Here is a 24380-nt window from a genome sequence, read left to right as displayed (position 1 = left end):
CATTGTCTCAAGGGGGCAATTTTTATTTCCTCCAGGACCTGTTGATTCTTGTAGTCCATGATACTTTTAATAGTTATCGCCAAATGCATAGTTAAGAGATACCTTTTTTCTCTTGCTTGTTTCTCAATATCAGATATTTAAGGCAATACATTATTACACTGAAAACAATTGCTTTAAATAGTCTGATTTTGGTTGCATTTAGAATACCTGATAGGTCTTGTCTAGGTTTATAATTGCCTTTCTCTTAAAGTTTAATCAGTTTTCTGTTTGACCTCAACACTTTTTATCTGTTCTTGTACTCCCCGCCAAAAAATTATGCAGTAACATCTATTTATTTATTTATTAGAATTTGTCAAACACAAACGAGAACAAGAATAAAAGAATAAAAATACAATGACAGGGACGATAGGCACATTAGTGCACTTATGCACACCCCCTCTACTGACCACTTAAGTATGATGTACATCAATTGTATGAGAAAACACTTGGCTACTGCATTTCTTTGACAGCTTTTAGAATAAATGTGTTTTTTCATTGAAATTATAATTTATAAAAATCAAGAGATAACAGAAGGTTCAGGGGTACAAAATTAGACAGAGATTACTGTTCATGATTTCAGCAGGATTCAAATAGATGTTTTAAGTATAAACTAATTAATGTTTATTAAAATAATGCTTCTCCATAGTGTAGAAATGGGAGGTGCCAGGCTGGGTTATTCTATGCTCTAACTCTATGGACTGAGTTGAAAACTTCTGAAGATCCGTCTCCCTGGTGACGTTCCTTCAGTTTTTTTTCAACTCAGCCTATGCTCATGGACACAACTTTTTCAGCTCCAGAGCTTTGAGTTGAGCTTAGTTATAATTCCCTGGTAATTTTTTTCCCTTTTTTCTTTGCATTGGTGTTATATTGCAGGCATTTCGTTGGGGAGGGCTCTCCGTTCGGCGGATTTGAGACTAGTGGGGTGGCCTGGTCGGCTCCCTCCACCCTCCCCAGTCCCCTCAAATTGCTGTGGGGCGCTGGCCGATTAAGTTATGACTGGGAGACCAGCCCCATGCAACCTTTATATCATGAAGATTCATTGTGAATTAGGAGGCTGGTCCATGAGGAAGGCACCCTGACAGAGAAGGCATGCTTCCTGGGGTCCACCAGGTGACACTGCTTCACCAGTGGGATCTGGAGGATATCTAGTCTGCCCTATCTGGTAGGGTGAGCAGAAACCATCTGGGAGAAATGGTTCCACAAATTAGTGCTTGGCAGACTTCTTAACAAGCATTCTACATCAAAACTCCACAATAGAAGTTTTTTTCAGTCTGATTAAAGTCAGAGAATGAAACAGAGCTGTGAAAGAGAAATGTAATCTACATTTATGATGTGGTCCCTTAGCTGTCTTAGTTCCAAGCAGCAGCAGCAGCACCTCCAAATTGCTCCTGTAGTTTTTGTATAATTTTTCAAATTAATTATATTAATCTATGGTAGTATGAATTATATTGATTTAGTTACTCTCTAAGAGAAACCAGTTTTTACTTGTGTTATTTTTTTAGTTTAATGCTACAAGCAGAAAGTGTAACTATGTGGATGGTTTTTTGAAGAAGGCTTTAGAATATTCATAATATTAATTCTGCTGTAAAATACAATGACCTGTCCTGAGTGTTTGGTAAGGATAAAATTTGAGACTTACATTCAAATTATAGTGGCTTGTCTTTGGAAAAGCAATTCACATCCTCTGAATATTTTACAATTTTTGCAGTCAAATGTTCCTAAGGATTATTGGGAAAATCCAAATGATTATCTAAAAAGAAATGCTTCTTCACAAAATAAATGTAGAAAGAAAGAACCCTTGGTTATCTGTTATACTGTTTCTTATTTGGTCTGTAGTAGCAATTTAGTCTTGAACTAGAACAATTATGTTCCAATCTTGTGAACATCTTATTTTGGCATCAATTATAAAGAAGGGAGAAAACCACTGCTGTTTTAAGTACTATGTTGTCTTTTACAGGTTATTCCTTAACTTTCCTGATCACTGTCTCCAAATACTTTCTAAATGAACATTCCTGTTACTCTCAAATTGCTGGAGATGGCAAGTCCAGCCGTCAGCCCTGACTCTTCTTCCCATGAAGCACTTTCTTCTGTCAACTCTATGCCTGCATGTTCCCCTACTTCCGATTCTGAGAACCTGAGCCCAGATGAGTTGGAGCTCTTAGCCAAGTTGGAAGAACAAAACAGGTAGGACATTCTGAAGGTCCAGTACTGCTCTGATACTAATTGAAAGCCAGAGGATGTAAATAGTTTGATGTTTAAATATTTGTCAAACATTCCAGTTTTACCAGATGGCTCCTGTAAACACAACAGTTTAAATACAGTATTTCTTGAAGCATTAATGTACAAATACTAATGTTGGAGATGTGATTGCTTAGATGCTACATATTATCATATATGGTGGACATGCAAGAAAGCAAAGGCTTTTTGGATAAAAATTTGGTGGGTTATGCAAAATGTTTTAAAGAAAAAAATTCAATTTTCTCCTCAATTGTTTTTACTGGGTATAGTTAAGGGTTTTTCAGTGGGTGAAACAAAATTGATATTGTATATGGTAACAGCAGCGAGATTGTTGATAGGTCAATATTGGAAAAATGAAGCTATGCCCACTATTGAAGAATGGACTTTGAAGATGGCTAATTTTGCAGAGATGGCGAAGATTTCAGCATATCTAAAAGATCGGACACAAGAGACTTATGTATGGGAGTGGAAAAAGTGGATAGATTATGTGCAGAATAAATATCAAACTAGGAAATATCAGATAGCTTTTAACTGAATGTATTATACAGGGATAGAATAACTGAATCTTGTGAAGATTTGAATAATATACAGGGGGTGGAGGGGCTCAAGTTTTATAAAATGTGGCCTTGATTTGGATTATATCTTGTGGAAGTCCTGGGGGGAGGGGAGGGTTAGGGGGGGTTAGGGAGGGTTAGGGGGGAAATTGGGGTGAAAATGTATTTGTAAAACTTTTTCAATAAAAAAAAAAAGTACAAATACTAAATAGATCTTATGGCAACACTTGTAGAGGGGTAGAGCATTCTCTGTGGGCGCTCCTGCCCTCTGGAATGAGTTACCCACCGAGCTTCAGACGGCGCCTGACTTCCACTCCTTCCGTCGAGATCTAAAGACTTGGCTGTTTCTACAAATGGGTTTATTTATTTATTTATTTATTTATTTATTTATTAGATTTCTATACCGCCCTACTCCCGAAGGACTCAGGGCGGTGCACAGCCAGACAATAAAAACACATACAATACAAAATTTAAAAAATAGAATAAAATCAAATTAAATAATTTTGGCCCCGACAAATTTAAAACCCCAAACTTTTAAAACCAATTTAAAATTGAATATATAAATACTAAAAGATATTTAAAATTTTAAAAATCTTTTATAAAAGAGGGGGAAAATTAGGCCAGGCCGGCCTGGTGAAATAGTAAGGTCTTTAAGGCGCGGCGGAAGGTGCGCAGATCCGGGATCCTCCGTATCTCTGGGGGGAGCTCGTTCCAGATAGTAGGTGCCCCCACAGAGAAGGCTCTCCCCCTGGGGGCCGCCAGTCGGCATTGTTTGGCTGACGGCACCCGGAGGAGCCCCTCTCTATGGGAGCGTACCGGCCGGTGGGAGGCTATTGGTGGTAGTAGGCGGTCCCGCAAGTACCCGGGTCCTAAGCCATGGAGCGCTTTAAAGGTGGTAACCAAAACCTTGAAGCGCACCCGGAAGACCACCGGGAGCCAGTGCAGCTCGCGCAGGAGAGGTGTTACATGGGAACGCCATGTCGCTCCCATTACCACCCGCGCGGCCGCACTCTGCGCCAGCTGGAGCCTCCGGGTGCTCCTCAAGGGGAGCCCCATGTAGAGAGCGTTGCAATAGTCCAGGCGGGAGGTGACAAGGGCATGAGTGACCGTGCGTAAAGAGTCCCGATCCAGAAAGGGACGCAACTGGCGAATCAGGCGAACCTGATGAAAAATCCTCCCGGTCACGGCCGTCAAGTGCTCTTCTAAAGACAGCCGTGAATCCAGGAGGACTCCCAAGTTGCGAGCCCTCTCCGTGGGGGCCAATGATTCGCCCCCAATAGTCAGTGATGGCGTCAACTGACTATATCGGGACGTCGGAAACCACAGCTACTCAGTCTTGGATGGGTTGAGCCTGAGCCTGTTCCTCCCCATCCAGATCCGTACGGCCTCCAGGCACCGGGACATCACTTCAAGGGCATCGTTGGGGTGATCCGGGGTGGAGATGTACAGCTGGGTGTCGTCAGCGTACTGATGGTACTCCACCCCGAAACCACGGATGATCTCGCCCAGCGGCTTCACATAAATGTTGAACAGGAGAGGCGAGAGGACCGACCCTTGCGGCACCCCACATATGAGGGGCCTCGGGGTCGACCTCTGTCCCCCTGTCAACACAGACTGCGACCGGTCAGAGAGAAAGGAGGAGAACCACCGCAACACAGTGCCTCCCACCCCAACTCTTCCAACCGGTGCAGCATGATACCATGGTCGATGGTATCAAAAGCCGCTGAGAGATCTAACAGGACCAGGACAGAGGAGCACCCCCTGTCCCGAGCCCTCCAGAGATCATCAACCAACGCGACCAATGCCGTTTCCGTGCTGTTTCCGGGTTGATTCTGATTCCTTGGGTTTTATTATTTATTGTCGCTGTTTTTAAATTGGTTTTAATTACGTTTTCTTTTATTATTGTATGTTTTTAACCTGTGTTCACCGCCCTGAGTCCTTAGGGAGAAGGGCAGCATATAAATTTGTATAAATAAATAAATAATAAATAAATAAATAAATAAATAAATAAATAAATAAATAAATAAACACTATAGCCTGCACCAGAGATATATAACTGCAAAGCATAAATTCCGAGGATACTTCACCCCATGGCAATAGATAATTTCACTTAGTGGCTTCTAGACCTCTTCTTTTCCCATCTATACCACCTGGGATTAGCCTCCAAAGGAAAACCACTGCAGAACTCTGCCCCACTCTTCCCAATTTCCTGAGCCTGTGCAGAGTAATACCCCAATCAATGCCGTTGTCAATATTTAAAGCTTCCAAAAGAATCAGGATGGATCCACCACTCTATTATTAGCCATCTAGTATGATCAGTGCCATCTGAGTAATACAGCCTGACCTGAAATCCAACTGGATACGTCCAGATACTCTACTTCCTAAAAAGGGAAGGTTGGAAACTGGACAAAAACTATCCAGTATAGTTGGCTACAAGGAGGGCTTCTTCAGGAAGACATAAATCACCGCTTCTTTCAGAACAAATGGAACCATCCCTTCCCATGCCTCTGTCAGTTCCATAGGACTTTTCCAGCCAGAGTTCATCTCTAAGCAAATTTGAGTAACTAGATCTGTCAGATGTCTAGAATAATCCTCAAGTTATCTCACAAGGGCTCCCCTGCCCACTCCTTACCAATAAGGAAACTGGTTATCCAAAAGGGCTGCTGCTCAGCTCTCTACAGATTCAATAAGAGCAAAGAAGTAAAGTTTTTCAACTTTTACCTTGGTACAAGGTAAACCATGTTCTCATCTGCTTGGTTTGGATCACACTTTGTTTTCCTCCAGTGGTGCTCAAGGTATATCTTGTATCCTTTCATTTTCCAGAGTGCTGCTCCCACTGTCCATGGCTGGGATCTTCACTCCAGATCTTGACAGTAACTGAGTGAGAGCTGTAAAAACTCTCCCTATTAAGGAACGCCTCCAATCCCATGATCCTCCAGTCTATCACTCAGTTACTGGCAAGAACTGAAGTGAATTTCTGAGCTGTAATAATTGGATTTATTCCCCTTTACCAAATTTCTCTTGTTCTCTCCCTGCTCCTTTCCTCGTTTAGGTTCTTTTATTTATTTTTGATTACTTTTGCTTCGCGCGTTGTAGAGGCTTCTGACAGGCTGCTGGACGCGTGTGGCGCGCCGCTGGGTCGCCCACGCCGGGAGAATCGCAGCCGCCGGATTCCGACTCTTCGGGGCGGATCCGGCTTGTTACCATTGGCCGCGGGAGTGGGATAGGCGCGCAGGCTTGCGGCCATCCCTGTTTCTCTCTCCCGGTACCCGCAGCGGCCTCGGGGTTTGCGACGCTTCGGGCGCGCTCCCCGCGCTCCTAGATTGCTGAGCGGCGGTGTCGGAAGAGGCACCTTTGGCGCGCAGGCCTGACGCCATCTTGAGCCGCGTGGAAAAGCAGCTACCGCGGAGCGTTTCTCGAGTGCACCCTCCGCTTTGGCAACTTGCATTGGCCGACAGTTTGGAGCGCAGGGGAAATGGAATCGCCGTGAGTGACTTTTGCTTGTGGGGGCCGCTGGAGGAGGCGGGCGCCGTTTCTGACCGTTCGAGCGCCCGCCATTTTGTGCAAGCCGATCCCGGTGCTTTGCGAAGGTGCCAGGCGCCATTTTGTCTCTGAGGGCGCCCCCGCCATTTCTGAATTCGTTTAGCAACCGTCTTCTCGTGTTGGCCTAGAACGCAAGGTTGGGCACTCCTCAAGCAGCTGCCTCCCTGCTACGACGTACCACACTTTACAACGTGAGATTGCTTCGAGGGTCAATTCCCCTGTGCAGTCCAATTTTTCTTCTCCAGCCTTGGGACTGAGCCTATTGTGTATATAGTTTTATATATATATATATATATATATATATATATATTAAAAAAAAAAAAAAAAAAAAAAAAGAAAGAAGACACAAATAAATAAATAAATAAAAATACAAGGACACTGAGGCCTATTTTCTGCCAGTACCGTGCCTTCTTTGGTCGGGCTTGGCCTACTATTATAAAAAATGGCGGACCTGGCTCTGTCATCTGACATGGAGCCAGAGCATAGCCCACCACGCATTTCGCCTAAGAGACCCAAGAAGTCTTCTCGGAGGCAGTCAGCGACCTCCAGCCGATCCTCGCACAAATCTAAGGCCTCCAAGGCTGTAGACAAGGACGCCCAGCGCCGCCATAGGGCACTGGAGAAGCAGTGGGACAAGGCGAGATTGGCGGCAGTGGTGGAAGTTGGCCTTGGCACAGACGCCGCGCAGCACTCTGCTTCAGCGGAGGTTGAAAGGGACTCTTCCTCCTCTGGATCTCCGTCTTCGTCTCCAGAGCGACCTGCTCCCCCTCCGGTCCGCCGAGATGAGCGCTTACGCCTGTCTAAGGGCGTCTCTCAATCCTTGCCGGATGTCTCGGGTGCGGGACTCTCCATTTCGCAGAGGCCCCTTTGTCCTACACCGGAGGCCTCCTTTACCCCAACTGCTGCTGGTCTCCGTGGCCCTGACGGGGAGATGCTTCCTATGCATCAGGACCTGCAAGCGCTGTTCTCATCTGCCTTTTCTTCCTTCTTGGCAGCTGGCCTTCATCAGGCGTCACAAACTCCACCTCCTCATTCTGCAAGCCCGCCTCCGCAGCCATCTCGTCAGGTCCTTTCGCACCAGACTGCCAGGAAACCGGCCTCCTCTTCTTCACGCGCTGACTCAGATCATGGTGAGGAATGTCCGGAGGACATTGAATTTTCGGACGATGAGGACTTACCGGCAGAATCCCCGTCCTTTACGGGGTTGTTTCGTCCTTCTATGTTTAAATCGTTATTGCACAAGGCCCGCATTACAACCAATTTGTCACCCTCAGGCACGGACCAGTCTGGCGCTTCTACGTCCACGGGGCCCCACGACGCCTTGTTTCTGTCTGCCAAACCAGACAAGGATGTGATTCCGTGCCCTCGCCTGTTCCTGGACGTTCTACAGTCCCCTTGGGGGCAACCTGGTTCTATGACATCACCTAGCACTCTGGATAGGAAGCTTTACTGTGCTGCCCCTGAGCTTGAAGACCTCTTAGCTCTTCCCACGGTGGACCAACCAGTTGCATCCTTGGCTTCCAACACCTTAGTCTCGACTGACTCCCTGGATGGTCTAAAATCGGAGGACCACAGAGCCGAACTGGCCTTTCGCAGGTCACATCAGGCGGTCTCCTGGGCGATTAGAACAGCAACAGCAACATCTTTCTTTAATAGAGCCTCGATAATATGGTTGAAACAACTCCAACAGAGGCTCCCTCCGGAGGAGACCCGGTTACACCAGGACATAAATAAGATTGTTGCTGCCACCGAATACTCAGCAGATGCGTCCCTGAATTCGGTGAAATTCGCCTCCCGGGCACTTGCGTCCACTGTCTCTTCCAGGCGCCTGTTCTGGCTCCGCCATTGGAAGGCCGATCTGAAGGCCAAGTGGAGGTTGGCATCCGCCTCCTATAGGACACCGAACCTGTTCGGGCCTGCTCTGGATCCGCTCCTGATAGAAGACCGAGACAAGCGAAAGGTCCTTCCGACCTCGTACAGACGTACGGAGAGAAGATACACCCCGTACAGCCAGCGCCCGCCCTTTCGTTCCTTTCAGGGTTCGGGCGGCCCTTCCTCCCGCAGGTCATACTTCTCCGGCCCGGATCGCTCACAAGGAAGGGATTCCTTTCGCGACAGGAGCAGATTCCAGCCTCAATCCAAGCGCCCCTTCCGTGGCTCAAGCTTCAGACAGCCTCGCAGAGGCAAATGACTCGTTTCTTCCGGGCCCCATCGGCGGGAGACTGCAACTTTTCTACCCCCAATGGGCCCGGTCCACAAAGGACTCTTGGGTGCTGCACACCATTCTCTCAGGTCTCTCCATCGAATTCGTTGGAACCCCGCCGAGTCGCTTCGTTCAGTGCCCGGTCCCGTCGTCTCAGGATCGTTACCAATTGATGCTGCAGGAAATTACCCATCTGCTAAGCATCCAGGCGATAGAACCGGTCCCATCAACACAATGGGGTTCAGGTTTCTACTCAACCTTTTTTCTTGTACCCAAAAGTTCCGGGGGATGGCGGGGTATACTGAACTTAAAGATCTTGAACCTGTCCGTGGTGTATCACAAATTCAAGATGCACTCACTTCGTTCCATCCTGGCAGGGGTTCGGAGAGGAGATCTGCTCCAATCGGTGGACCTCAGAGAAGCCTACCTGCATGTTCCGGTACATCCAGACCATCGATGTTTCCTGAGGTTCGTGTACGATGGGAGGCATTTTCAGTACCGGGCGATGCCATTCGGCCTGTCTTCCGCGCCCCGCACGTTCACGAAGCTGGTAGCGGTGGTGGCTGCCTCCCTCCGTCAACTTCCTGTTCGAGTAATGTGTTATCTCGACGATGTCCTGATATTATCCTCCTCTCCGGCACAGGCATCCCGGGACCGGGGTCTTGTCCTGGACACCTTTCAGCGACACGGATTCTCGGTGAACTTCGAGAAGAGCACCCTTGTTCCCTCAACGAGTCTGATTCACCTTGGTGCCCTAATAGACTCTGTCAGGGGGCAGGTGTTTCTCTCCCCAGACAGGGCTCGGAGCCTCACAGACCTGCTTCTTCGAATTCAAGCCCTGGAGAAGATACCTCTTGTGCTCCTTGCTCAGCTGCTCGGGAAAATGGTGTCCTGCTACAACATCGTTCCGTGGGCACGCAGACATTCCCGAGCTCTGCAGTGGTTCCTTCTGCCCTATCAACGGTCGGGCCGCTCGGCTTCGAACCTCCGGGTTTACTTACCCCCTCAAACCCGTCTGTCTCTGACCTGGTGGCTGTCGCCGGCGATTCTGGAGGGCTGCGACTTTCTGGAACCGGAGAGACTGACATTGACGTCGGATGCCAGTCTACAAGGTTGGGGGGCTCATCTCGGCGAACTCGTGGTGCAGGGCAGATGGTCCCCGTCGGAACAACAATGCAGCATAAATCTGCTCGAGCTGAGGGCGATCAGACTGGCGCTACAACACCTCGTGACATCGGTGGAGGGGTGCCACGTACTCATCCTTACCGACAACACGACAGCGAAGGCGCACATCAACAAAGAAGGAGGCACCAGGTCAAGGTCTCTAATGTTCGAAGCGGAACATCTTTTCGGCTGGGCGGAGCGCCATCTGCGATCAATAAAGGCCGAACACATATCGGGGGTGGACAATGTAAGGGCCGACTGGCTCAGCCGGGAACAGATCGACCCGGCGGAGTGGCAACTCCACCCTCGCCTGTTTCGAGAGATCTGCCACAGGTTCGGAACACCAGTGATGGACCTGTTTGCCTCCCGGAAGAATTCTCACCTCCCTCGGTTCGTCTCCCGGTACCCAGATCCATCAGCGGAGGATCAAGACGCCCTGAGGTGCCAATGGCCGAGGGGCCTTCTCTATGCGTTTCCACCCATCCCTCTGCTGTCGCGTGTCGTGAGGAAATTGCTAAGAGAACAGGCGGACCTGATCCTGGTCGCTCCCAATTGGCCGCGCAGGGCATGGTACGCAGACCTAGTCGCCCTCTCCGTGGCTTCGCCCTGGGTGATTCCACCTCATCAGGTGTCACTTCTTCAAGGGGCCGTGTCTCATCCGGAGCCTCAATGGCTCCAATTGGCCGTCTGGCGTTTGAACGCGTCATCCTAAAAAAATCGCACCTGTCTGACGGGGTTGTGGAAATCATACAAGCTGCCAGACGGCCATCCACGTGCCGGATTTATGAGGCTTCCTGGAAGTCCTTCTGTACCTGGGGGGTGTCGAACCATGTGGATCCTACTTCTGCGACAGTAGAAGAAGTCTTGGAATTTCTCCACTCTGGTCTCAAAAAGGGTCTGACTCCTGCGACTTTGAGGCGTCAAACTGCGGCTCTTTCCACTGTTTTGAAATGTCCTCCCTACGACTCCCTCTCTAGACACCCACTCATCAGAGGATTTCTTCACGGTGCAACGAACTTGTGTCCTCCTCCGGTACACAGATACCCTACCTGGGACCTACCGCTTGTACTGCAGACCCTGACGTCTCCTCCCTTCGAGCCTCTGAAGTCAGTTTCCTTGAAACATCTGTCGCTTAAAACCGTCTTTTTGTTGGCCATCACTTCGGCACGGAGGGTGTCGGAGCTCTCGGCGCTCTCAATTCGGGAAGACCTTTGTATGTTTCGAGACAGTCTAGTGATTCTCCGGCTTGATCCTGCGTTCATTCCGAAAGTAAACACGCCCTTTCACCGAGCGCAGGAACTTTCCTTACCGGACTTCTGTCCGTCTCCGCGGAACTCGACGGAACGACGTTGGCACAAGTTAGATGTCAGACGGGCACTTCGTATATACATCCACCGGACCTCTACATTCCGCAGGACAGAGGCATTGCTGGTTTCTTTTCACCCGGCCTCAATGGGACAAAAGATTTCCGCGGCCACAGTGGGAAGGTGGCTCAAGGCGTGTATCTCATTGTCGTATGAGTTGGCAGCGAAACCTGTTCCGGGGCGCATTCTTCCGCACTCCACCCGCAGCGCGGCTACATCTGCTGCTTGGGCGACTCAAGCATCGGTGGAAGACATTTGCAAGGCTGCCACATGGTCCTCGGTGTCACAGTTCATCCGTCATTATCGGATTGACTCATACGCTTCTTCAGATGCTGCCTTCGGACGGCGAGTTTTGCAGAGCGTGGTTTTGGACAAAAGGTCGGGGGCATCCAGTCTCCCACCCTAGTTTTTGAGCTTGGATATGTCCCAGCCATGGACAGTGGGAGCAGCACTCTGGAAAACGGACGTTGACTTACCTGAACGTCCCTTTTAGGAGTGCTGCGACCACTGTCCATTCCCTCCCTTGTTGTTTCTGTTATGTTCTGCTGTTGCAGTTTCTTTCAGACTGTCTGCCTTGACCTTTCACCTGTTTACCTGGTCCTGCTGTTGGAACCTTTCCTTGGAGTCTTGCGGTGTCTTCGTGATAGACTGGAGGATCATGGGATTGGAGGCGTTCCTTAATAGGGAGAGTTTTTACAGCTCTCACTCAGTTACTGTCAAGATCTGGAGTGAAGATCCCAGCCATGGACAGTGCTCGCAGCACTCCTAAAAGGGACGTTCAGGTAAGTCAACGTCCGTTTCCTGGGGTACTTGTGAAAACCAAGGAGTATTTCAAGGTCCAAAATCACAGGGTCTGCACAGATGAGATCCAATTTAAGACTGTTGTTGCTCATTCACTCCAGGCTACATCTAAGGCCATGCAACCAAGCTTCAACAAAACCATGAAGTTCCCTCTGGAATGCTTTCATATTAATCAGTTGCCTGGAACAGATCAAATCAAATCAGGCAATCCTTTTGCACAGTGGTGAATAGCTGCAGAGAATCCCCAAGGCTAAAGGAGAGTTGTAGATAGTAAGGAAGATGACCTTGATGCAGGTATGCAGGAATCATTAGTTAGGCAAAATGGGCGGAAACATTTTAAGTTCAGGGCAACAAGATCAGTGGTGAAATGTAAAATTTGTTACTACAGGTACTGTGGGCGTGGCTGGGGTGGTGGTAATATGACTGAGTGGGCGTAGAAAAAATGCTTTTAAAAGCCTCTGATGATCCCAGCTGAGCTGCACGATCATCAGAGGCTTTTTTTTTAATTTTTAAAAGCATTTTTTTGACCAAAGAGGCTGTAGAAAACATGCTTTTAAAAATTAAAAAAATGGATGATGATTGCGCGGCTCAGCTGGGCAATGGGAGGGGGGCAGAGATTTTTGCTACCGGTTCTCCAAACCACCCTCCTCCATCGCTACCGGATCGGGTGATCCAGTCCGAACCGGGAGCATTTCACCCCTGAACAAGATATTATTTGGAAGTGGCTAAGGCAGACATTTTCCTAATTTAGGGTTCAGCACATTCAGACTTGGAAGATTCTATTATTATATCCAGTCTCAATAATAGTTCTAGCCTTCCTGGGAAGTTGTTTTCTTGGTCTGAGCTACCTAGTGGGGCTGACAGGAGTGATTTATCCATGATCTTGATATCAACATCCCACAATATCTGATCAGATTACCACTGCTATGGGCCAAAAACTGGACTTTGTATGTATGCTGCCAGAGATTCAGTAGCTGTGCCTCAACCTATCTCTGGAATCATAGTTGGTGCTATACCTGCAACCTAGAATGGCATATTTTAGAGAGGGAATTCCCCCACCCCCCACCCACTGATGTTCAGCTAAGTTTTAGTCATATCAGGTCAGCCCTCCCATTTATAACCAGCATTTTCATTTAGTAATTAACTTTAATCATATGGAACAATCTCTATAGAGAATGAACACTCTTATTAATGATTAAAAGTCATTTTATAGTCTCCTTGAGCATTCTGTAGTGTTCAGCTTCAATTCCTCCAGAATATCAAAAGATAGCCAGAGGTACAATTTGATAATATTTTAGTAAGGATTGACTACTTCTCATTCACAAAATCAAATGATACTTGTTCTAAAGAAATTAAATGTTTTCCCTTGTATTAATTATTGTATTTCCCATGAGATAGATGTTAAAGCATAAATGCTAAATCAGACATGGAAGGAATGGGGATGGATGAATGGCTACCTATTTATTAATATTTTATTTATATTTTGTATATTAGTGTTGCTCAAGCGCCATCCAAACTAAGAATAGAATTTGATTTAGGTAGATCCAGATCCAGTACTGAGCCAGCTATTAGTGGGAATCCTAGTTTGAGTTTGCCTTCATTTAATTGGTATGCCTGGATTTGACAGTTGCTTAAAACATGTAAGAGTATACAGCCCTTTGGTTAGCTTATTTCTATTAATATCTTATTTGATTGTATATGATCATGTTGTGACAATGTAACATCAAATGCTTTATTGTAGTGAAAAATCTTATATAATTGAAGTAGTGAGAATCTGAATAAACAAATTTATGTTGCTCTATGCCCGTGATGGCGAACCTATGGCACGCGTGCCACAGGTGGCACGCAGAGCCATATTAGTGGGCATGCCAGCTCAACTCTGGGGCGCATGCGCGTGCCGGCCAGCTGATTTTCGGGCCTTCTGGGCCCACCAGAAGTAGGGAAACAGGCTGTTTCCTGCCTCTGGAGGGCCTGGGGGCGGGGTGGGGAAGGCCCGTTCTTCTTTCTTACCTGGCTCCAGATCCTCTCTGTGTATTTGGGAAGGGCGAAAACAGCCTTTCCCACTCCTTTGGAGGCCCTACGGAGGCTGAAAGGGCCCATTTCCCGACTCCTGGTGGGACAGGAAGTGACGTTTTTTCCTGTCCCCAGCCTCCAGAGACTCCTAGAGAGGCTCCTAGAGACTCCTAGAGAGGTTCTGGAGGCTGGGGACAGCAAAAAATGTCACTTCCTGTCCCACCGAGAGTTGGGAAATGGGCCCTTTCAGCCTCCGTAGGGCCCCCAAGGGAGTGGGAAAGGCTGTTTTCGCCCTTCCCAGATACACATAGAGGATCTGGAACCAGGTAACAAAAAAAAAAACGGGCCTACCAGGCCATCATGTGCCAGGAGCGAGGGGGGAGGGGGTTGCGCACGCATGCGCGTGGGCACGTGCACGCATGACCCTCCCCCGCCACCCCTCTCCCAGCCCGCGATAGCAAAAAGGTTAGCCATCACTGCTCTATGCTGTGAATAAGATTACTTATTGAAGTATAGTACTGTACAGACTGCTCTTGACTATAAATGTACAAAATTTGGCTTAAAGGTGAAATGGTACATGATACAACCTTGTACAAAATGAAATTGAAAATGATTTGTAAAAAATAACTGAATTCAGTTTGTTTTAATTTTATTTATTCAATTTCTTTCACTGTCTATCTCAGCCAAGTGACTCTGGATGACTTAGAATTCTGAAGACAGTTAGAATTATAAAACTGATAAAACAATTAAAAACAATAAAATAATAAAAATATTCAAAAATAAATACATACAACAACCAAGATAGTTAATCAACTAACAATAAAGCAAAAAAGTGGGTCCTTAATTTTCTTGTTTTGTCACAGAATATAGTTTTCATTCATCTTAAACTGGTAAAGCCAGATGCAGTCTAAAGATTGAAATGTTTCTCTATAGCTTTGATTTTAAATATATATTAAAATTCTTTTACAACTAAGAAGTATGCCATGTTCTGTCATATTCTCTCTATCCTGCTCCTCAAACAGAATAATTTGCACAAATTTATGCATGTATCCTTCCATTCCTCTTCAGAGATGGAAGAATTTCTGATGAATATTCAACATTACAAGAGAATTTTCAACATGTTGATTGGCAATCCTAACCTCTACAAGTGTCATAATGCCACTTAGTTGAAATGTTTGAAGAAACTTGTTTATGTGGAAGTTTCATAATGCTCTAGACTAGAGCATTTGTTGCATTCTAACCTAGTTATGTAACTGGTAAGGAGACAAATACTTTTTTTTTTTTACATTTTTCAAGACTTTTGGAAGCTGATTCAAAGTCATTACGCTCTATGAATGGCTCACGAAGGAATAGTGGGTCATCTTTGGTATCCAGTTCTTCTGCATCATCCAATCTGAGCCATCTTGAAGAAGATACCTGGATCTTGTGGGGAAGGATTGTCAATGAATGGGAAGAATGGCGGAAAAGAAAAGAGAAGTTACTCAAGGTGAGGAAAGTAATTGCCTTTCTGGTGGTAGACGTATTTTATAAGACTTGTAAATAATAGACATGTTTATATTTGTTATATATGTTATACTTGCATCTTATCCAATAATTCCTTTTTTGATTGTGTATTTCTGAATTATATTTATGGACTTGGACAAATAAGGCAGTGAGAAACAAAATTCTTTTTATGTAAGAATAAACTGTATTACATGAATACTGGCTCTTTGCAACAAATGCATGTAAAAGGGTGATGCAAGAACTCTGTAAAGCCGAGGGCAGGAACCAGAGGAGAAACAAATTGTTTTCTAAAAGCCAGTTGGTTAAGGTATTGAATGTTTATTTTATGGATTCAGATATTCTAGAAGAATCTCAGGATAAGTATGAAAACCTTAATTTAGAGACTCTATATTAAGATAACATCTTGATGTGTTGTAATTTTGGATGCAATGACAGCATTGTACCCAGTATTCCTCTTAGTTTATGTCAAGGGTTTAAAATTGACCATATCCCTTTATAGAAATTTGGAAAATACATGAAGTGTGAACCAACTTTGCATAATATCACTTAGAGTATCTTGTAGTCTTTTTTTCTCCTTTGCTTAGGAACTCATAAGGAAAGGAATCCCTCACCATTTCCGAGCAATTGTTTGGCAGCTTTTGTGCAGTGCCACAGACATGCCTGTGAAGAATCAATATTCAGAGTTGTTGAAAATGTCTTCTCCTTGTGAAAAGTTAATCAGAAGAGACATTGCCAGAACATACCCCGAACATGAGTTTTTCAAGGGGCAAGACAGTCTGGGCCAGGAGGTTCTCTTCAATGTTATGAAGGCAAGTTTAAGACAACACTTTTTTGTCAAAATTACATACAATGTATATATCTTTATATGGAATAGAGGTTTATTTCATGAAATTAACGTCAGCATCTCAACTTAAACAAGTTTTTGTTATTTAGAATGTCAGCTTTCTTCATTTGGCATCTCCTTGATAGATGTTTATAATATTTCTAGGTCGATAATTATCCTCGCAGATCATACTAAAACTGCTTTGCATGTTAATTGTATTGGAATTTAATTGGAAAAAAATTGTCTTATTCTAATAAATTATTTTTTCGTGTAAGACTGTATATGCAGCAAAGATCAAATGCAGAGATTGGTTTAGAAAATGAATTGTGTAATAGCTACAGATGAGGCAGTTTCATCTCTTCGATATTTCTGACATACTATAAAATTAGTCTTTTCAAAAATAGGGCCCTCCAGGAGTGCTGGAATTTAAATTCCCAGAATCTTCTCTCAGTATGTCCTTGGCTTTTTTTTAACTAATAAGCCTGATGAAAATTTCTGAAGGCCTATCACTTTCTCATTTCATTTTGGTTTTATATATTCACAGTTACATAATTAACAAATTGACTAGTTTCTATAGATGAAATCACTCTTCTCTGATTTTTCTGTGAGGTAGTCTGGGTTAAGAGAGTGCAGGTGGCCCAAAATCACCCATTGGCCTTCTGTGATGGGAGACACATACATGCAAACTGTCCTATTTGTTTTAGTAAAACTCTTTCTATGGTATCTGTTTCCTTTTTACCAATTCCCCTTCCCCGTGTGATTCTTGAATTTTTATGGCAATATTTCATTTACACCTCAGTGTATAACTAATTCCATGTGGTTCAACAACATTCACACTCTATAATTGGTGTCAGGTACCATTAAGGATTACGTTACCTCCCCTTTGATTACAGTTATTTAGAACATCCAGAATTTTTCCTTCTTTGTTGTGAGTAATATATGCATATATCCAATCTATCTGTGAATATTTACAGTCTCCTGTATTACCAGGTATTTTTTCTTTCACTCTTCTCTTTATCCTTGTCTCTCATGAGCAATAGTACTATTGTAGGTTTTTCGTATTAAATCAATATCTGTAGTCTTGGAAATACTTTTTATGTAATAAATATGTAATTGGAAGAGAGAAGTCTTTATATTTTAAATGATATCAGTAGTATTGAATGGTTTTTTTAAAAAAACAAAAGAATATAAACTAAACTCAGAAAGGAAAAGAAAGCATAGAAAGTACAAGAAAAGAGGGGGAAAGAAGAGGAAAAGAAATGACTTCTGATCTTCATCATAATACAAATTTAGTAATTCTTCCTCTACAAGACTACATGCAAGTTTCTCATCTTCCTATAAACCATCCCTTATCCATATGAAAATCCACAAATTGTTAACATTTCAGTCCTGGTATCAGCAAAAGTCCATTAAGGGTTCCCGGAACTTTATAGGAACCCTGGTGGCTCAGTGCAGTATTGCAGGCAAACTATGCTCACAGTCTGGAATTTGATCCTGATGGGGCTCAAGGTAGACTCAGCCTTCTGTCCTTCCAAGGTACATAAAATGAGGGCCTAGATTGTTGGGGGCAATATGCTGACATTATAAACCACCCAGAGAGTGCTATAAGGCACTATGGGGTGGTAGATAACTGTAAGTGCTATTGCTATTGCTATTGTTATTATAGAAATGTGTCTGTACTTAGAGCAGAGGAACATGTACAAGAAAATTAAAATATCACATTCTGTATTTATCATCATTACTGTTGGTTCCATTAAAAAAGTGGTTTTTTGAATTATAGTGGAAGCCTGGCCCTCAGACAAATTGGCCACCAGCAGGAACATAGACATAAACAACATCTACATACCATTCAAAAGAGACAATCAAACTTCCAAAAAGGAAATAAAAAGACCAAAACACCTCCTTATCAGCAATCAATACTCAGATGAGCAGAGATTAACACCAAGATTAAAATTAGACCAACAATCAAGAAACAAACAATAACCCGATCAAGGAACTGCCAAAGCTAACAGTAAGCAGCCCAATCAAGGAACCACCATCACGCCACCAACACTGACAGGGCAGGCCTTAGTATATAAAATGAGAGCAAACTTTATTCCCTGCTAGGACTGACAATATTACCTAGTTTGAAAATGAAATGTCTGCAAGAAAACAACCAAACTCAGAAAGCACCAAACATCCACAGTTCAACCCTGAGCTACAAATATTCTCTTTTGGATTTATCTCAGATTTCAAGAATGAAATGAGAAACATTCTGAGACTCTAAAACAAAGGGCATGATAAAGACATAAGGAAAATAAATTTAAGTGGGACAACTAATTGCTGTTAAACCCTATAATATCAAAGCATGTTTTTAAACTTTTTCATCTTTTATTACAATTTTGACAATATAGTCTTGTTCCTTATATATCCTATTCATGTGGTCACCAGAAGTCAAGACTGACTTGAATGCACCAGAAACAGCTACCTTGTATTGCTTAATTCCTCAGAGTGTCTCACATTCAAAGAACACGCAAATTCTTAAATTCCCCAAAAGTTGCCTGAAATGCATCCCACAGTTAATATATGTGGCACCTTATTTAAGTTAAACCTGCTACTTAATTCCACAATATTTTGCATTTTTTATTATCTTTGTTTTCTAAAATGTTGATTTTAATTCCTCCCTACCATATCACCACTCACCTATCTTCATATTATATCAAATTTCCAGGATAATCAAGTTCCAGATTCATTATATTTCCTATAGTTAATATCTGAAAAGTTGTCATGGTGAGAAAAATTCTATGGCTAAGTTTATACATCTTATAAAAAGAACTGTGATTCATGAAGCCTTGTTCAATAATACATTGACTAAACTTCAAGATATCACAAAAATCTTTGCATATTTTAAAATATAGTTGTGTACATCTTGTTTTATCTCTTTCAAATAAATTAATGGCTAAATTGTGAGCTATAAATTTTTTCTGGCTTAAAATTCTTATCTTTCAGGCTTATTCGCTAGTAGATCGTGAGGTTGGGTACTGCCAAGGTAGTGCATTCATCGTGGGACTACTACTCATGCAGGTTTGTGCGGTTTGTTCATTAGAAATCTCAAAGAGCAGGTGGCAGTCATGGTAAGGAGGCTCTTTGTGTAACTGCAAATTGTGCCCCAGTTATGCCAATTCCTGGACCAATGTGTCCTCTTCACCCATGCCCTGGTCATCTCCAATTTGGGCTACTGTAATGTGCTCTATATGGAGCTGCCCTTGAAGAGTCTATGGAAACTCCAGTTGGTTCAAAATGCAATGGCTTGCATATGTCGGCACAAGTCAAAATTTACACATTTGTCACATCTTTCACGGGAGCTACATTGGTTACTTACTTTCTTCTGGGTACAATTCATGGTGCTGGCTGTCACCTTTCACTAGGGCCAAGTTATTGGAAGGACTGTTTCCTCAGCTACCTCTACCCAGCCCACCAGAGTGGGAAGGCAAGTATATTGGGGGTCCCAACAAGTAGGAAAAATTATCTAGTGAGACAGGGGAAAAGGGCCTTCTCTGTGATGGCTCCCTCCCTTCGGAACACCATTCCCCTCAATATAAGATTGGCCCTTACCTTAAATTTTTCCGGAAGGCCATGAAGACATAGTTCTGCTTGTCACTGGGGCCTCCAGGTTAATACAGTCAAGGTGGCTATGTGATTGTGTAATTACTGCTGCTGGGGATGGAGAGGGATATATGGGTTGTAAAATTTTAATGTTGTATGCCACCCAGAGTCACCTTACATGAGTTGGGGAGGGAGAGAGGAAGACGTTAGGAATGTTTAGATCAGTTCATTATCTTACAAAATATTACAGGTCTGTAATCTGTAATTTATTTTTATGCAATTGTTTTATTAATCCCACATTTCTTTCAGAAACTCAGAGCAGAATACCTAATCACACGCTGCTCCAATTAGTCCCCAAAACAACTACCTTGCAACCACCTGCTCAGTTTCCGTGGCTAAAAGTGGATGACTTTGGTTCTCATCTAGTTTCTCAAACTATAATATTAGCATGAATTTATTATTTAAAAATAGGAACCAAGTTTAATTCTTGTTTTATATAGAAATAAATTTTTGTCAGTATAAACTTACTTAAAAGCTTTTCATTATTCAAAAAGTTTGCTTAGAAGCAGGTCCCTGAGTATTCTGCTTTTCAAGGAATTTAAGTAGTCAATCTCTACAGATTATACTCAGTTCGCATTGCACATTTAATATATGCTATTTTAATGAACTGTCGAGGCCAAACTGGTTCAATTTTATATGTGTGTTTCATACTTATTTTTACTGGCTTGAAATGAAATAGGACAACAGCTTATTCTAACCTTTAGAAGAGGTTGATTAGTTTGTTCTGCAGCCTTGTTTTGAAAGGAAGGCTTTAGATCTTCCCTCATAGTGAAATGCCATTTTGAAGATTACAAATCCTTGATAGTCAGTTTGTAATAGGTGACATCTATTTTTTTTTTCAATCTATACTACAAAAAGTATAACCTAGAATGCAGGGGCGGATTTCAAAACCCGTCGCTACCGGTTCACTCATGGGCGCACACGATGCTTCTGCACATGCACAGAAGCGGGTGGGTGGAGCCTCTCGCCACAGCTGCTACCGGTTCGCCTGATCCAGGGTGAACCGGTAGCAACCCACCACTGCTAGAATGAATGTAATATAATTGCCTGCTTAAGAGCTGGACTTTTTTTTTTTTTTTTAAATTTGATTTATATGCCGCCCTTCTCCGAAGACTCAGGGCGGCTTACAATGTGCTCAGCAATAGCCTTCATCCTTTTGTATATTTATACAAAGTCAGCTTATTGCCCCCACAAACTGGGTCCTCATTTCACCTACCTTAGAAAGGATGGAAGGCTGAGTCAACCTTGATCCTTGGCGAGATTTGAACCCTGCAGTAATTGCAGGCAGCTGGTCTTAATAAGCTTAATAACAGGGTGCCTTAAACCCCTGTACTACCAAGGCTAGTCACCTTATCAATAAATTGGGAACTACAAAAACTTTCCTGACAAAGCAGTGGGAAGACATTTTACTACTGTTGCCAAGAAACTGTGTGGTTATGTATTCATGTAGTCATCAAGGAAGAGAGGGTAGGTGCTGAAAACTGAGAGAAAAAAGCCAAAATGGCCTTGTAGAAAATTATTCAGGTCTGCTATGTTTTGGATGTGTATCTTTTTCAAGGATAGTATGAAAAAAAAGACATATAACCATAATACATGGTGTAAACATTGCAGTGTTGTATATGCAGTAAATAGGTCAAATCAGTCACTTTATTTTAATACAATGACTTAAAAGCATTGCATTGATTGCAACAAGTTATTACATGAATGTAGCATTAATAAAAATATTACAAAAACAGTCACATATATTGCTTCCTTAATCTCCATCCTATTTAAGACATGTGGTTGTGTTAAATAAGTTCCAATGTATATTTATGCTTATTATTTTCAAAACCATTCATATTAAATAATCATATTGCTTTAAAAATTTTTGGATTACATTGGAGCTGAACAATGGAGGCAACAGTTTTGTTAGTTTTGATAAACTGCTTCCTTTTAAAGCAGCAGTCCCAAACCTTTGTGGCTTGACGGTCTGGCTTGGAAGGGGAACTGGGCCATGCAAATGCACACACAGTCCTTACACAAGTGGTGGGCCAGCATGCACACATGCGGCTCAATTTGTATAAGCAGCCGACTGGAATGCTTTGCGCGAGTGCCTGCCATCCAGCCATATATGCTCCATCCAGTCACTCAGGCCTAATTCCGAATAGGCCAAGGCCTGGTAGTAGGCCACAGCCCAGGGGTTGGGAACCCCTGTTTCAAAGGACATAGCACAGACCCAGTTAAAGAACCCCTATATGAAAAACATATTTTTAATTATTTATTTATTAGATTTATATTGCCGCCTATTCGCCCATGGCGACTCAAGGCGGCTTTATTTTTATTTTATTTTATAGTTTTATTATTAATTTTTGAGAATTTGAATTATTAAAGTTTTCTCCTTGTGTTCTATTTTGCCTTTTATTTACTTCCCTTTTTAAAAATGGAATCCATAATTAGTAAGACAAATCCAGGCTTTGCGTGCTGCTTAATGAAAAGAATGTTTTTGTCCTTCATTAAGTTTGACAGAGACTCATGTACATGCACTGTCTGCTTCTAGATGCCAGAAGAGGAGGCCTTCTGTGTATTTGTACGGCTGATGCAAGAGTATAGACTACGGGAATTATTCAAACCCACTATGGCCGAGTTAGGACTTTGTATCTATCAGTTTGAATACATGCTGCAGGTAAATAAATTTCCAAATATTGGATTTTAAATACGCACTACTTTCTTTTTAGATGAATTCCTAAAATCCATCAGAGGTCTGAAGTACCAAAGCTTACTAACTTAGCAAATAATTAGGAATGTTTGTTGCTGTATCTGTTACTTTTAACTTTGAGAATCCTGCTGAGAAATCTTAATGTCTGTGTAGCAATTAATGTTAACTGGAGTTTTTAATAATTTAAGACTTATGTTTTATGTTTCTGTCAGGAACAACTACCTGAGCTGAATATCCACTTCCGCTCCCAAAGCTTTCTCACCTCTATGTATGCATCATCTTGGTTTCTTACACTCTTCCTCACTACTTTTCCTCTGCCTGTGGCCACACGAGTATTTGACATCTTCATGTATGAGGTAAAACATGTAATTAAAAATACAGAAGGGAAAGAAATTGAGTGGTCTGCATTTGATAGTTAAAATTTTCACAGGAAAAATAGGATATAAGGGCAACAGCTTTTTTTATCTTGCTGCACCCTGGCAATAAAACTCTTATTTCTACTTCTAGGCGGGGGCAGCGGGGGAAGGAGAGACAATCATAGGTAGTAGTCATTGCTATTCTTATTGTCCATGGATTCGTCTATTTCCAATAATTATATCTGAATAAATAGTTCAGATTGATTTGTCACAGAATGTTCTAGCAATACTGTGAGTTCTAGTTCTGCCTTATGTATGAAACCAGCTTGGTGAGATATAAATAAATAAATATTTGCTTCTGTAAATTTAATTTAGAATTCTTGTTATAACTTGGTTAAATGAGAAACAGGGACATTTTAAATGGTGTATGCAAGTGGATAGTTGAGTCCGGGGGGAGGGGGGAACTAAAGCATTAGATTCCCTTCACATAGGAAGGAGTGTTTGACCTTTATTATAAACCATAGGAAATTCAATTACAGGTGGAGTCTATCTAAATTCTGTAACATCTTTTAGGGATTGGAAATAATCTTCCGTGTAGGAATGGCTCTTCTTCAATTCAACCAAGCTGAACTGATGCAATTGGACATGGAAGGAATGTCACAGGTCAGTTCTATCATGCATTGTGGGACTAGAAGAAAGATTGTTCGGTGTTGATAGAACAAACTTTCAGCTGTCCGCAATTCCATATTTAGGCTTGTACGAATGAAGAGATTTACAGGATTGAGGATAGTTTGAAATAAAGAACTGATTTCAATAATATGCTAAAGGTTCCAAAGTGTAAAAACCCAAGTCAGTTTTCAAAGAAGAAAAACTTAAGAGACTCAAACCCTGGCTGTTTTCTGAACTGATATTCAATGTTGTTGCATGTGATGAGGCAGAATCAGCTATTTTAATATCTGGCTATAAAGACCTAGAAAGTAGTTTCAGAGTTATATCCAGAATGACCAGAGCAAGAGGGCCTGGTGGCTCAGCAGACTGATAGCATTGTGATTAACACCAGCTGTCTGCAATTACTGTAAGTTCAAATCTCACCAGGCTCAAGGTTGACTCAGCCTTCCATCCTTTCTAAGGTAGGTAAATTGAGGACCCAGTTTGTGGGGGCAATAAGCTGACTTTGTATAAATATACAAAAGGATGAAGGCTATTGCTGAGCACATTGTAAGCCGCCCTGAGTCTCCGGAGAAGGGCAGCATATAAATCAAATTAAAAAAAAAAAAGAGAGAGAGAGATGGAGAAGCAATGACTCATCTGCCGCTTGCCTGTATGTTTTATTCTTCCTTCTATTTAGAAAAAGTCTCTTATGTCTTTTCCATCTTTTTGTGGCAGTATATCAATATGCCAAATATTGAGAACATCTATTAACTGCCTACAGGTAATCT

The 24380-nt window shown here is 43.0% G+C and overlaps 1 protein-coding gene across 1 annotated transcript; it reads left to right on the top strand.

Moving 5' to 3' along the window:
• Positions 1-2025: 2025 nt before the first annotated feature.
• Positions 2026-23604, top strand: LOC139326975 (EVI5-like protein; the record flags this gene model as incomplete). Its single annotated transcript, XM_070956683.1, has 7 exons — positions 2026-2223; positions 15216-15405; positions 16007-16231; positions 19234-19308; positions 22427-22552; positions 22798-22941; positions 23515-23604. Coding segments are annotated over exons 1-7 (1032 nt in total), but the record flags the coding sequence as incomplete, so codon positions are not given.
• Positions 23605-24380: the final 776 nt, after the last annotated feature.

Source organism: Pituophis catenifer, unplaced genomic scaffold (genome assembly GCF_029215685.1).
Source record: "Pituophis catenifer annectens isolate HBS135680 unplaced genomic scaffold, rPitCat1.0.hap2 SCAF_444, whole genome shotgun sequence".
In the NCBI taxonomy this organism is placed as follows: Eukaryota; Metazoa; Chordata; class Lepidosauria; order Squamata; family Colubridae; genus Pituophis; species Pituophis catenifer.
The sequence above is the reverse complement of the archived record's forward strand: the minus strand, read 5'-3'. Positions and strand labels throughout refer to the sequence as shown.